Source organism: Sinocyclocheilus grahami, unplaced genomic scaffold (assembly GCF_001515645.1).
Source record: "Sinocyclocheilus grahami isolate Dianchi unplaced genomic scaffold, SAMN03320097.WGS_v1.1 scaffold241.1, whole genome shotgun sequence".
Classification (NCBI taxonomy): Eukaryota; Metazoa; Chordata; class Actinopteri; order Cypriniformes; family Cyprinidae; genus Sinocyclocheilus; species Sinocyclocheilus grahami.
The window spans coordinates 870,262-885,084 of NW_015505420.1; the positions used below are offsets into that span (position 1 = coordinate 870,262).

General features: G+C 39.4%; 1 protein-coding gene across 5 annotated transcripts in view; it reads right to left on the reverse strand.

Annotated features, from left to right (window-relative positions):
- nup214 (nucleoporin 214) overlaps positions 1 to 2,542 on the reverse strand; it is a 59,137-nt gene extending 56,595 nt beyond the window's left edge. For all 5 annotated transcript variants that reach the window (XM_016289150.1, XM_016289149.1, XM_016289148.1 and 2 more), the window contains exons 1-3: positions 2,375 to 2,542; positions 1,120 to 1,315; positions 886 to 1,037 (exon numbers count right to left, since the gene is read on the reverse strand). In XM_016289150.1, coding sequence (XP_016144636.1) covers positions 886 to 1,037; positions 1,120 to 1,315; positions 2,375 to 2,416 — 390 coding nt within the window. In that variant the 5' untranslated portion in view covers positions 2,417 to 2,542. The remainder of the gene's footprint in view (positions 1 to 885; positions 1,038 to 1,119; positions 1,316 to 2,374) is intronic.
- Between the last annotated feature and the right edge of the window lie 12,281 nt (positions 2,543 to 14,823).

Consider the following 14,823-nt stretch of genomic DNA (forward strand, 5'->3'; position numbering starts at 1 on the left):
TGCGCACGGCGCTTTTAAGCTATTTAAAAGTGAAGGAAAGCAAGGAAAAGAGGGGAAGTTCAAACGAACTAAAAACGAACAATTGCTTTACGCCGAATTGTCGCTATTTGAAAGTGAAAGTAAAATGCGCACGCAGCTTTTACAAGCTATTTAAAATTAAAATTATATCTGTTATCTGTATGCACCAAGGGTCTGAGAGTAATGCAATTTCAATTCTCTGTGTGCATGTGCTGTACATGTGGAAGAATTGACAATAAAGCAGACTTGACTGGAAAGCGAGGAAAAGAGGGAACGCCCCACGGTGATACCGGTGTTGTCACACGTCGATTAACCGGTGGGAAAATTTCCTCACCGTCACAACCCTACATTTAATATGCTTTCTAAGTATATAAAATCACCTTTGTGAATGTAATTTGACGCGGACACCAAAATGGGACGTTTCGTCTTTGACCTCTATATTTTTGTAGATTGTATCCCAGAAAATTGCTCTGTATTTTCATATTTCCCATTCATTTCCTATGGCAGTCACTTTTGACAGTGAAGAAGACCACACTATACTATTAGTTTTAAGACCTTTAAACTGTTTCTAATCATGTTTACAAGTTGTGTGTTCATATAGCAAGTGCCACCAATATCACCAAGTTTTGTACCATTCCGATGACGTAAAAAAAATAAAAATTTAAAAATAAGAACATAATGGTCTAAAATGAGGTATACTACTTTAAGTTTGCATCACTGTTGTTTTTGTGTTTATTTCTGTAAAGCTGCTTATTTATGTTTTAATGCCATATCAGCAACAATGGCTTTATTCGCGGGCAACATTAACAGTATCAGGAGGAAACAAGTGAAAGCCCAGCTGAAATATTTTTAGGAGAGCTGAATGACCTTGTTGAGGAAGGTGCGGACATCGTAGAGGTCCAGCGTGAGCTCGGCAGCGTCCCCCGTCCCGCACACAGACAGCGTCAGCTCGTCGCTGCTCAGAGCCATGTGATGCATCGCCACGCCGACAGCCACTGTGACCACGCAGGAGCACTCCACTGATGAGACACACACACACACACACACACGTGAGCCTGAGCGCAGTCACAGCGCAGCAGCACAGGGTTCATGCGTTCTTACCCGTGTCATTGGGGTTTCCCTCCAGACGGCCGGCTGCAATCACGTCTCTCGTCCAGAACACTTTCAGACTCCTGTCTCTGCCAGCGAACGTCAGGCCATATTTGTTGGAGATGGTGAGGAGACTGGAGCGCTCCTTGGGAAGATCCGCAGAAGACTCGAACACGCGGATCTTCTTCATCTGACGGAATTGGAAGTCCTGAGAAGCACAGAAGAGCACATCTGTACGTCAGTGCTGATTACTGCTTTCCGCAGGGTTCATGAGACCAGGGAAAGAAAATTGGAAGGGAATGCAATACGTTCACTAAATGTAAATGTCTCGTATTGGCAATGCGTCGAAATTGAAAATTAATTCTCTGCTCCAAACCAATATGGAAATAATTTTACTGTACCTTGTGATCAAACTGCAAAAAAACTGATGCTCTTCCTCAGTATTTTTGTCTTGTTTTCTAGCGCAAATCTTTAAAGAATCTTAAATCAAGATACATTTACTTCTTGTTTTATGAGAGTTTATGCTTAAAACGAGAACAAATAGGTCCATCTGCCAAACTCTACTTAAAAGCAAACTCAATTCAAAGGGAAAACAAGTTTTCATACCCCATCAACAGATCAGTTTGTTCTTGTTTGCAAGCATAAAGCTTTTTACAATTGAGTTCAGTTTTTCAGAAAACAAGACTTCATATCTTAGTTTTGCATCTCATGTAAATATATCTTGATTTAAAGGTTTCAATATTTGTATGGGAAAACAAGACAAATACTGGAGGAAGATTGTGATTTTTTTATTAATTTTTTTTTTTTGCAGCGTGTGCAACATTTAATGCCATGACTTTATGAAATCTACGATTTCAGACCTTTTTAGCTTTTAATTTGCGGAAAGGCAAACTGAGACTTTTTAAGAACCACAGAACCACTTTTTTTTATTTTAAGCTTTTAATTTTTTATTGATTTCCAACATATAATAGAAAGGTACTGAACAAATATAAACTACAAAAAAAGAAATAGAAAATATACAGTATTATATAAATAATAATACAGGTAAAAATAAATAAATACATAAAAATAATAAAAAAAAACCTCAACAGAAAAATGAACAGGTATGGGATCATCATATAAATAACAGAAAAGCTCACAAAGAGACCTAGTGCGTTTTGCTTTACTGTTTTTCAGCCCAAGTAGTAACTCAATATAATTTTTCATATCGATCTGAAATAATAATAATAATAATAATAAGAGTCATGCTAGCCGGTAAGGGTCTCACCTTCATCTCTCTCTCTGGAACAGAGTCCGGGTCGTCTCCCATCTTTGTAAAGCTTCACTACAATAACAAGTGAATGTGTGGCTAATAGAGTTATTAATAATGGCGAACTAATGCATTTATTCTGCTCATCTCAAACTCTCTGCGTAGAACCCGCGTTGAACTTTAGCAGGAAGCGACGCTTGTTTTGAAGCGGAAGCGTGTCATCATCAGCTTGTCGCACGGTAGCGGCCTCTACCGGCCAGACGCAGCACAGCAGCGGCGCTCACGCTGACCGTAAGTGAACGTTTTTTGGAACTTCTTTAAGATTTTGAATTCATAATGCATAATTCATGCATCTGTAATTCCATAGTTTATGTGTCAGTGCATCTGTGTACTTGTAGACGTATAATTAAAGTCTATATGAGACATTTGAACATTAAACTACTGTCTTCTGGTGAGTACATTATGATTTTAATGTACTTCTTGGTATTCAGACACCATAATGAATATTGCAGTAGAAACATTTAGACTCATATTCACATACCTATTCTTTGCTGACAGTAAAACACCCGAGAATCACTGGAAAGTTTCTCTCAAAGTTAAGAACAACCATTCTTCCAGTAACATTAATAGAATGTTCGTTCAACGTTCAACATTCTCAAAACATAAGAACAAAAACATAAATATATATTTTTAATTAATTTTTTACATTTATGGAACGTTTTTGTTGGATATTCATCTAAAAAATTTTTTAACAACTACTACTATTTCAGATGGTTCAGAAAACTTTCAAAAGTAACGTTATGTTTGCAAAATGTTAAAATTTAACATTCCTTTAATGTTTTCTCTAACATTCACATAACCAAGAAAAAATAAAAAACTACTTTTTTTTTAAACATTCAAAAAACTGGACCTTGTGAAAGGTCAGGGGACATTCAGTAACCAGTTTGACATTTTACTGAAAGAGCATCCAATATACATTTTATTACTAGGGATGCATGATACTGGATTTTTGCCGATATCCGATATGCCGATAATTTTAATCTCATTTTGGCCGATAGCCAATGCAGATATATAATTATTTTTAATTTTGGTAAGTTTTTAACAAGAACTTATTTGTTAGAATTAAATAAACAATAATAAAGTTGAAAGTCGAAAAAAATAATTATAAATAAACTAGATATTAATCTCTGCATTTTTTTTTATTTTTATTTGTTTTTTACATTTATGGAACGTTTTAGTTGGATATTCATCTAAAGTTTTTTTTAACTACTACTACTATTTCAGATGGTTCAGAAAACTTTCAAAAGTAACGTTATGTTTGCAAAATGTTAAAATTTAACATTCCTTTAATGTTTTCTCTAACATTCACATAACCAAGAAAAAATAAAAAACTACTTTTTTTTTAAACATTCAAAAAACTGGACCTTGTGAAAGGTCAGGGGACATTCAGTAACCAGTTTGACATTTTACTGAAAGAGCATCCAATATACATTTTATTACTAGGGATGCACGATACTGGATTTTTGCCGATATCCGATATGCCGATAATTTTCATCTCATTTTGGCCGATAACCGATGCAGATATATAATTATTTTTAATTTTGGTAAGTTTTTAACAAGAACTTATTTGTTAGAATTAAATAAACAATAATAAAGTTGAAAGTTGAAAAAACAACTATAAATAAACTACATATTAATCACCGCATTTTTTTTTTCAGAAAGATGCAGTGGTAACCTTAACATTTTATTTTATGATTTAACATTTGTAAATGGTCTAAACCAAAAGAGTTGTAAAAATTCTGAAAATCTTTTAGAGCTCATATTTAGTTTAAAACATATAACATATTACACATTAATGAATAAATCGGTATATAGAATATTATTTAATTTAAGTGTCATGTTTGTGATTTTTTTTTTGTTCATGTAAGCTATAGCTTCTGACCTTTAAATCAAAACATACTCATGATTTTATGGCATCAATTACTGCTTTATTTAATCAGAAACACAGTCTAAATATTATTTGTGTATTTTGCTTTAATTTTATTAGAAGTAGGCCAACAGCGCCCCCTACGGAATTAAAACTCCTTACTGAGTGGGCATTAGGACCTGAGGGAGGCTGCTGCTGCACGTGCTATTACTGTTAACTCTATCACACACAGACTCATTCTGTACGTGCTTTCTCAGTTTAAATGCAGCAATCCAAAACAGTGAATCTAATCACCATTCAGGCAAAACTTTGCTTCAAGAATGAGCCACCTTGCTGACTTGATCTAATCGCTAGCACACCCTGAGCACATGTGAGTTAATGTATACCTCTTATCGGTAAGACATATCGGCATAATGTTTCATATTGGACTGATGCCGATATTTACATTTAAAGCCATTATCGGCCGATTCCGATATTGGTCCGATAATATCGTGCATCCCTAGTTATTACTACTAATAACGATCAACTGAGTAAAAGTATTGTTTTGTGAAATATGTATTTTGATTGAAAGCAAAGTTTTCAGAAGGACATTTAACCCTGTGTTTCTGTCATTTTGACCCAGAGGATTTTCTTTTTCCCAGAAATGCTAGTTAATGTTACCACATTGGACTAAAACTTACAGACTTTGGTATAACAACTTAAAAAGAAAAAAGAAAAATATATATACATCATTTTTGTACTTTTTTTTTTTCTCCCACCGTGATACACTTGTGGTGTTCCTGTTCAAAAATTACCGGCCTACAAAAATGTATTGTAAATCACTCATTATGATATATTATAACCAAATACTGGATCTTTGTATCAGCTTGTTTTTATGTTTTGTTTTTATTATTAGCACAGATTTTGTATGTCTTTTTTTTTGGAGTTGATTGATTGTAGGCCTCATTGATCTAAACATATGCATCACAGATTTTGAGCCAAAATTATCCACAAATAATGCTTTTTCAGTCAAACATTGAGGTTGAATAAGCTCATATCAATAAGGCCTATGATTAATCAGCTCCAAAAAGAAAAACAAAACCTTGCTCACTGAACGAAAACAAGTTGATAAAAAGACTGAATCCAAGATTTAGTGATAATACAGCATAATGAGAGATTTACAAGCAATTTCTTGACCGAGAACACCAAATTAGGTAAAGGATTTTTTATGGAGCTTATAATATGACAAAACTATTTGAATTTGTATTGTATAAATTTTAATTATTGACAAGTGGCATTTATCAAAACTGAATATTATGTGGAATTTAACATAGTTCTGAATTTGATTTAGTTTTTTACTTGAATATTGAACATTTTAAATTTAACATTTTAGTTTTATATACATGTATTTTCAAACAGCAAATTTTTTGTTCTGAATTCTTTGACTGCAAATATCCAGTTTTTAAAAATACAGCTTCAAGTTTTCAAGATGAAGAGGAAATTCGGAACATCAAATTCAATATTCTAAAATTCAATACGCAGAAATTCAGATCGTACAGAAAGTAGGTCAGAGGTAATCCACAGGGAAGAGCAGATGATTTCCGAAAAGTCAAACGAAGGCCAATTAGGCCTTCTTTTGCCCAATTAGTAGTTTGTAGTAGTTGATCTACCTGATCATGAATCGCCCAGAGGTATCCTAAGTGATTCTTAAACATTTATGGTTTATATTTAGGCCTATATGTTAGGTTAGCATTCTCAGCATGTAAAACATTTATCCAAGCGGTCTCTGGTGTTTGTTTTAAAGTATATTTGGTGTGAAAGTGATTAGCATGCCAACGTGTCTACACAGAACGCGAGCGAAAGCAAAAAAGACCCCATTGATTATAATCAGTGATATTTCTTACACTGGATGGCATGGCGCGACACCGTGTCTATACGGACGCGACTGCTTGAAGCGACAAAGCTGCCGTTGCAAAGAGCTTGGTCTACGACCGCACTACCAATAAACACGCAGACTGCTGGAATACAAAAACATTGTTTTAGGTCGAGCTCGATTTGTGAAAACTTTCACAATCGCATTTTATCGCGTGGCCGTGTTTCTCTTTGCTCTGCCCCCGTTTTTTGTATAATATTGTCATACGGTGCTGTTCCAGTGAATGCGGTTTCCAATTCAAATGAGCTTATACACATATACACTTATACACTTTTTTTTGACAATAACGTTTTGGTTGTTGTACCTTTCCTTGAGTACTTGGCTTCAATATTCTGATTTGCGAAAGTTTCACAATAGGCTATAGCTTTTGTCAGTTAACCCTTTCTTGATCCCTTAACTTACCTATTCTGATCTGAAAAATTTCACAGTGCCATGTTGGTCAGTTAACCCTTCCCTGATTCATTTACATCACTGTTTTGATTTGTGAAAAGGTTCACAGTGCAGTTATGGTCAGATAACGGTTCCCTGAGTCAGTAACAACACTATTCTGATTTGTGAAAACTCACAGTTCAGTTTGGGTCAGCTGATCCTTCCCTGGGTCACTAACATCCCTATTCTGATTTGTGAAAACGTTCACAGTTCAGTACAGGTCAGCTGACCCTTCCCTGAGTCAGTAACATCACTATTCTGATTTGTCAAAAAAACCCGAGAGTGGAGACTCGACGTGGCAGTAGCTGGGAAGTCGGACCCATGCCTCTCTGCTCAACCCAGAGAGGAACCGATGGATTGTCCGCAGGCCAGCAGCTCATGGGGAGAGATGATGGAGAGGGTGTCACCCGTCCTTCCCCCACTGTTCGAAGATCCGTTAGCGGGAGAGGAAGATGATGAGGATAAAGTATTGTTGGCCATCCTTGAGGACGAGGATGACGTTGATGAAGATGCTATTCATCCCCCAAATCAGTCGCATCCGCCGAGTGCACAGGATGTGAGTTCACCCTCCCCTGTACAGACGGACACGGATCTACTCGAGGTCTGTCGCAGGGCCGTGGCTAGACTGTCAATCGACTGGCCATCCCAACCGGCATGTCAGGGGGCTGAAAGAGATTTGTATGATGGAAAGAGACTTCCTTCACGTCTCCCTCCAGCGAGGCAGTTTATTTCAGCTCTCCTGGCTTGTGTGGCTGAAATGAAGAGGTTTTGGGACAAGCCTTTTTCCCACCGTGTGCCCGTCAAGGGATTCTCGAGGCTGGATGTTCAGGGAATGGAGGATTTGGGGATGGCGGATCCTCCCCCTGTTGAATCATCTGTGGCTAATCATTTGCACCCAAGTCGGAGGGCAGTGCTCTCTTCAACCAGAGCCTCGCTGCCAGGGAAAACAGTGCGCTTCGCTGCCTATAAATGATCTGCTCTGGCCAGTCATGCTTTGAACGCGACGTCCCTCCTTACTGCCTATCAAGCGGAGATATTTGAGGAGATGGGGCATCAGCTGGACTCCGGATCTCCCAACCCAGCACTCTGGGAGGAGATATGCGCCATCGCAGATTTAAACCTGGGCAAATTCTAAGCTGCAGTCAGAGTATGGGCTTAGCGGTTGTCGGAGAGAGATAACTATGTCTGGGTTTGTCAGGCCTCTCTGACAAAGAGAAGGTGGAGTTTTTGGATGCCCCTATTGATCCAAAGGCCATGTTCGGCGTGACGGTAACAGCGATGCGTCAGCAATGTGACCTGCGGAAAAAAGAGGAAGAGGCATTCGAGGTCTGTCGCCCCAGAAAGCCAGGAGCTCGGCCTTATCACCCAAGCCGATCGAACTTCAGACATTCAGGGAGATGGAGACATTCTGACTATCAAACTTCCCGTCCGGCTCCACCGCAACAGCCGGGAAACGCAGGCCCTCAGTCAAAGCCCGGTTTCATGAAACCAAAACGAAGCAGCGAAACACCGGTTGGCAACCCCTCAGGGAAACAAAAAGAGGCGGTAGACCTGAGACGTCAACTTGGCATCAGGAAGGGTTTGGAGACAGCACTCAGGGTTTCTCTGTCCCATCCCTTCAGAACGATTCCATTCTCCCTCCCGCGGGGAAAAGGAGAAGGAATTTAAATATGAAATGGGCTTGTGTGGTCAGTTCAAAGTCCAATGTGTGTGGGGAAATGCCCCATGTTCCTCTGGTGCTCCCCAAAAAATTGTCTCTCCCTCCACCTACAAGATTTGTTGTGAGGGAGGAAGGACAAAAGTTCATAAGCATCCCATCACAAATAAAGTTTTCTCTGATGCATCCAGGCCAAGGGCTGAGGGCGCAGAGTGGGATAAAAATAAAGAAATATCACAAAAAATTAAAACAATCACAAATAAAGATGAATCTAACTCCTTCACTGGAGCGGTATTCCCCTCCTTCGCCACTGTGTGCTGCAACACCGCTAGTGAGCGAAGACGGGAAGGGCCCAATCGCAGCTCAGGCAGCAAACTGGCACGCATGCGCAGTTCATCCCTGGGTTTTAACCACGATAGACAGGGGATACAGACTTCAATTCGCTGTAAAACCTCCTGTGTTCAATGGAGTGGTAATCTCAGTGGCCCAAGGGGAAGCAGCTCAGGTCTTAGAGGAAGAAATATCCTCTTTAATGAGAAAAGGAGTGATAAGAGTGATTCCACCGAAAGAAAGCCACATAGGTTTTTACTCCCTGTATTTTGTGATTCCCAAAAGAGGGTGAGGTCTCTGTCCCATTTTGGATTTACGGGTCCTCAACAAACACCTCAGAAAATACAAATTCAAAATGCTGTCGCTCAGAATGTTGTGTCAGAGTATTCGTCAGGGAGATTGGTTCACCTCAGTGGACCTCCAGGATGCATATTTTCACATAGATATTTTTCCTGCTCACGGGAAATATCTGAGGTTCGCTTATAATGGCACAGCATACGAGTATACAAAAATCCTATTTGGCCTTGCTTTAGCTCCCAAGGTTTTCAGCAAATGTGTGAAAGTGACTCTGACGCCGTTAAGGAACAAAGGGGTCAGAGTTTCATCATATATGAACGATCTGCACGCCGTCACCGCGACCAGCAGAGAGCGATACGTACACCCTAGTGACACATCTGGAGAGATACATTTTCAAGATAAACCAGTCGAAATGTTGGTTTCTCCTTCACAGTCTACTTGGGTCTCAGGTTGAATTCAGTGATGTTTCGAGCTTTCCTATCAGAGGAACGCATCAAGACATTTCACAGCTGCCTCTCCCTTTTTCATCGAGGGAGATCAGTCTCTTTCAGAATGTGTCTTCGGCAACTGGGTCTGATGGCCTCAACAGTGTCAGTGGTTCCCCTGGGACTGCTGCAAATGAGGGATTTTCAGATCTGGACAGTGTCACAGGGCATTCGCCCCAAGAGTCGTCTCAGCCACAGAGTGCATGTCTCACCAGAATGCATGAACGCTCTTCGTCATTGGAGAGCCCCGCCTTTTCTCAGGACAGGATGCCTACTGGGTCCTGTTATGTTAAGGAAAGTGGTGACGACAGATGCATCTCTCATGTTACACAGTTTATGTCCGGTTCGTGCTCTGTATACGTATGTTCAGAGAACCCACACACTTCGTAAGAGCAATCAGCTATTTGTCTCATGGGCTGACTCTTACAAAGGAAAACCTATGTCCCGTCAACGCCTTTCCCACTGGGTGGTGGAGGCTATCGTGTCATGTTACATCAATGCGAATATAGAGCCCCCAATAGGATTACGAGCACACTCTACTTGAGGTATGGCTACATCCTGGGCTCTGTTTAGAGGCATTTCTATTCGAGTAATTTGCGTGGCAGCCAGCTGGTCTTCTCCGCACACATTTGCTTGTTTCTATAGACTGGATGTGACAGAACACTCTCTGGCCCACTCAGTCCTGGGAGTGAGTAGTTGGGGTGAATAATGCAGGTTATTAAGGGGCAAATTCCTCATATTATTCTGTTTTCACCTCCGTCGGGAGTTATGACTCAGATAATAACCTACTCTTTTTTTTAGTCTGCTTCGTCAGCATATCGGCAATACGGGAGTTGTCTATATCCCATAGTGAGATACCGAACGAATGTTAGAAAGAGAACATTAGTTTACTGACGTAACCCTGGTTCTCTGATAACGTGAAGTGAGGTATCTCACAAACATTGCCCTCCTTGCCTTTACTGCACGGAGAAGAGATATGCGGAGAATGACGAAACGGCAGGTAGCTGCGGTTTATATACAGGGAGGCGGGACTCCCTGATCGCTACAGCGATTGGTCTGCCATAGTTGGCAGACGTGGTGTTATTGGTGGTTCCGTGATCGGTCATGCCTGAGGCGTTCCCATAGTGAGATACCTCACTTCATGTTATCAGAGAACCGGGGTTACGTCAGTAACCTAACGATTTTCAGCACAGAGCAAGGGTTAAAGAAATGAGTGTCACACTTACACACCAAAGATACTGGGAATGAAAGAGATTTTATTTGTGGCAACGACAATGACAGTGCATAAAAAAGCAGTTTAATTGTTCATTATAAACTTTCGTAAGGAACTTGCATGAAAGCGCGTCGTGGCGATGCTATGCTATAGGCAAAGCTCAGCTATCGTTAGTAGTACTTCAATCACATGTTCGTGTCAGACGACAAACACATTCAATAGCAGAGATCCTCAAACACCTTCTTGCTCTGATTGTCGGCGCTCAGTTTACAGGCTCCCAATGAATTCCACCAACCTTCACACAAACGATAAAGTGCTGCCTTTATTTACAAGAAGAAACACACACATACGTAGTGCAGGCGGGACACGAGAGTCCCATGAGAACTGCTCATCGGATCGATCTGTGGAGAAACAGCATGCAGTTATAGGCAGATCATTAATGCGCATATTAATTTGAATAATTAAACAGTAAGTCATTCGGCTGCACAGCATCCCGACAATAACGCTACAACACTGTGCTGAACAGGCGAATCCTCTGGGTGTTTTTCACTCCAAAATCAAAGGAATAAAAACAAGAAATGATCATTTGCATAAAGAAGATGAAGGACTGAGACGTTTTGCATCGCATTTTCTTTATGCATATGCATTCTTTTGATGAGGTGAACACCAGAAAACAGCTGGTTTTATTACATTCAATGGCCATTACTGAGATATTTGTACTTGCACAAGCCAAATGATGAAATTCTGGACCACTTCGATCTGTGAATATGTTACTAGAGTTACTAATATGTTCTGTTTGACAGAGTGCTTCTCTCAGATTCATCATGCAGTGTTGAACTTCACAAACACTCGTCTCATTCTCACACACATGAGCAAAACTTCAGAGCTGTGCAAAAGCACTTACATTAGCCATTAGTGCTGATATTTGGATAACGCTCGGCCTTACTGAAGGAGCTTCTACACTACCAACACAAATCTATAAATTAGTATGTTACATACATTTGAACAGCTACAACAAACAGCTTGGAGCTCTACAGGACATTCTCTCAGATCCATGTTATCTAGTGCAACATTTTGCATGAATTCAGAGCCACTTCGCTTCAGAAATAAAGCTGGCCAGTGGAGACAAGATACTTGGAAGGGGCTTCTGGGTAAATAATGAAGGATAGAAACGATTTGTGTAAAAATACTAGTGTAAGACTGGCCTTAGTGATCATATATTAGTTCCAGCATATTTTAGTGGCAGCCAGCTGACTATTTCTACCTTTACAAACATATTGCTATCACTCTGAATAGTCACAGACTACATAAATATGAAATCGAACAGCATTAATCACACTGTACGAGCGAACTGTCAGTTCTGCTCAGAATCTTCAGGTGTGCTGAGTTGTTCTTAACACAACAAACCAACCAGCAACTGCATTAACATTCATGATTGGTGGTATCAGTTGTCACAATAAGGCACAAGTTCTTCAACCTCAACAAAATCAAGGCCATTATTCCTCCTCAAGATGTTTCCTCATTAAGATATGGAACGGGCATGCTCAAAATGCTCAAAAATGGAGAAAAGGGTAAAGATGACATTTTGAGCTCTTCACAAGAAAGAAACATCAAATCTTCAAGATTCTCACAGAAATGTGTCCTCTGACGTGGTGCTTGACTTATCTAGTGTTGATCAGAATCATGACAGCTGTCAATCAACAGCACTGATGAGGCACTTAAACTCCCAAACACCTGACAGTGAAAAATAAACCAGCAATCGAGCATCAAATCACTAGATCTAAACGTCACGATTGAAGTTGAATTTGTGTAAAATCAACATACCTGGAGATTCTGACGACTACAGTATTAAAAGCCTGATAAATACACAACGCTCTTAAAGTTTCAGTGAGAATATGACATATTTTTGAGGTTAAATCTTAAACAGAACATTCCTGCAGGAAGTGAAATGAGGGGGACGGGATCGGGAAAGGTTCGCGACTAGAACTCGGGACGGATGAAGTGCAACGGCTAACAACATTGTTCTGTGTTCTCGTTTTTAATGATTAATTACGTGCTGTTATGGTCATTATGAAAGATTTAAAATTTTGTGGTGCACACCCCAAACATTGTCCAATCTCAGCGAAATTTGGTTTGTTTCCATTTCTCATGAGGGGAGCTGACTGGGCGGATGAGAGCAGAAGATTTCAAAAATAAGGGCCACCCTAATGTGGAGGGTTTGTTCTGTTAGTGTCCTTTAGACTAGTGCATGTGACAGAAACACGCAGGGAACAGAAAACGCCTCAAACATAAAGCAAATGCTGTGTGAAGAGTGAACAGAATAACATAGACTTGCTCTTAGTGCCGCTCACAAACAGTCTTCAGCAGCATTAGTCGAAGCGCGCAGCTGCTCTCTATCGCCTCCTTAAACTCACTTCAAGCCAGCTAGACTCATTAAAGAGTTTGCAGTACAGAAAAACCCCATTGCTTCGATTCCAGACAGCAGAGCCCGGTCTCCTGAAAATGCGTATAAATAGTATGCTAAATAAAAACTAAATCTCGTGGTATTGATATGCAAAAACTGACTTTGGCGTGTATATGCTACGCACGTTTTCGCGTGCATATGATACGAAATTTGTTGGCGTGCATATGCTACGCAGTTTTCGCATACATATGATACGCATCTACCCCACAACCCTAATCCTACCCATCGCGTAGCATATACACGCCAAAGTCCATTTTTGTGTATCAATACTATGAGTTTTCGTTTTTATTTGGCGTACTATTTATACGCACTTTTATGAGATCAGGTTAGACAGCAACACCCCGTGAAAACCCGCCTGTTGACTCTTTCATTCAGGAAAAATCACCTTGTCCGACTAACAATCCTTATATAAACAGTAGCAGTTGTTCTTAATTTTTTGAGGGATGCAGATTATAATCAAGGCTGTAAATTTGTATCTGATCTGGCATGCAAGCAGTGGAAGTGAGCGCTCATTCTAGCAGCGTCAGCGTGCATTTGTTTCGAAGGATTGGTGAAATGTCTAACATCATCCGTGTCTCGGCTGGTCATGTGAGCATGAGGATCTGTCTGTATGTCAGCGTTCAGATCAGGTCAAACACACGCAGGCATCGCTCTTTTCACATACCAGTCAAACTTGTGAAGATGATCGTATTCTCAATGTGCTACACTAAACATGAAATGTCACTTAACTCTCATGAAATGCATAATTTCCGCTTTAAACGCACTATTAAACGCAGCCATTCCTATAGGTAGTAAATTAATCTCACTAAAGAACATGCCCAGATCGCAAAAATATGTTTAGGACCACTATGGTTGCAATTACGTTAATTTACCTCAAATTCTCATTATCAAAATGTTAACAAAACTCACTGCATTAATCAATGATTCAAATACATTATTCTAAAAATTAATATGAAAACACAACAGAATATACGTATATATTAAAAAAGTTACAAATTAATTCCAAATTGTTTATTTTTTACTTGTGCATTTATTCATATATTTTTATATTATTACTTTATATTAATATAAATATTATAATGGGGCTTAATTGTCAATTAATAAAGTAAATAATGGCACATAGGTGTGTTTAAATGCACTAATTTTCATCAATAGTAACGAATGCAATCTGGTTTCAGATTCTGTTCAGCTTATATGAACCCTAAACATTGCAAACCGATATCTAAAAAGAAAACTGATATTTATGGCAGAAGAGCTTTTTTTTTTTTTGCGCAAATATTTAGTTAAAGGGTTACTCCACGCCAAAATGAAAATTTTGTCATTAATCTCTTACCCCCATGTCATTCCAAACCCAACAATTAGTCTCTTCTGCGTCACCGTAGCGCCATTTTGGAGAGTATCCACTGAACGCAAACTACGTATGCTGTTCTGTGTCAGCCGCACCACACGGCAGTTTGCGTTCAGTGGATCCTCTCAAAAATTGCGCTAGGGTGACACGGAGACGAATTGTTGAATAAAGTCATTATTTTTGTTTTCTTTGCGTACAAAAAGTATTCTCGTCGCGTCATAAAATTCACATTGATGGCAGATGTACGGTGGCGGAGAAGTGCAAAACAAATAAAACAAAATAACAAATTACAAATGCAAATGCAAGTCTAAAAAACAAAATAACAATTCAGAAAGCACAACAACAATTCAGAAAACATTATAACAAGTCAGAAAACACAATGACAAATTCGAAAACAAAATAACA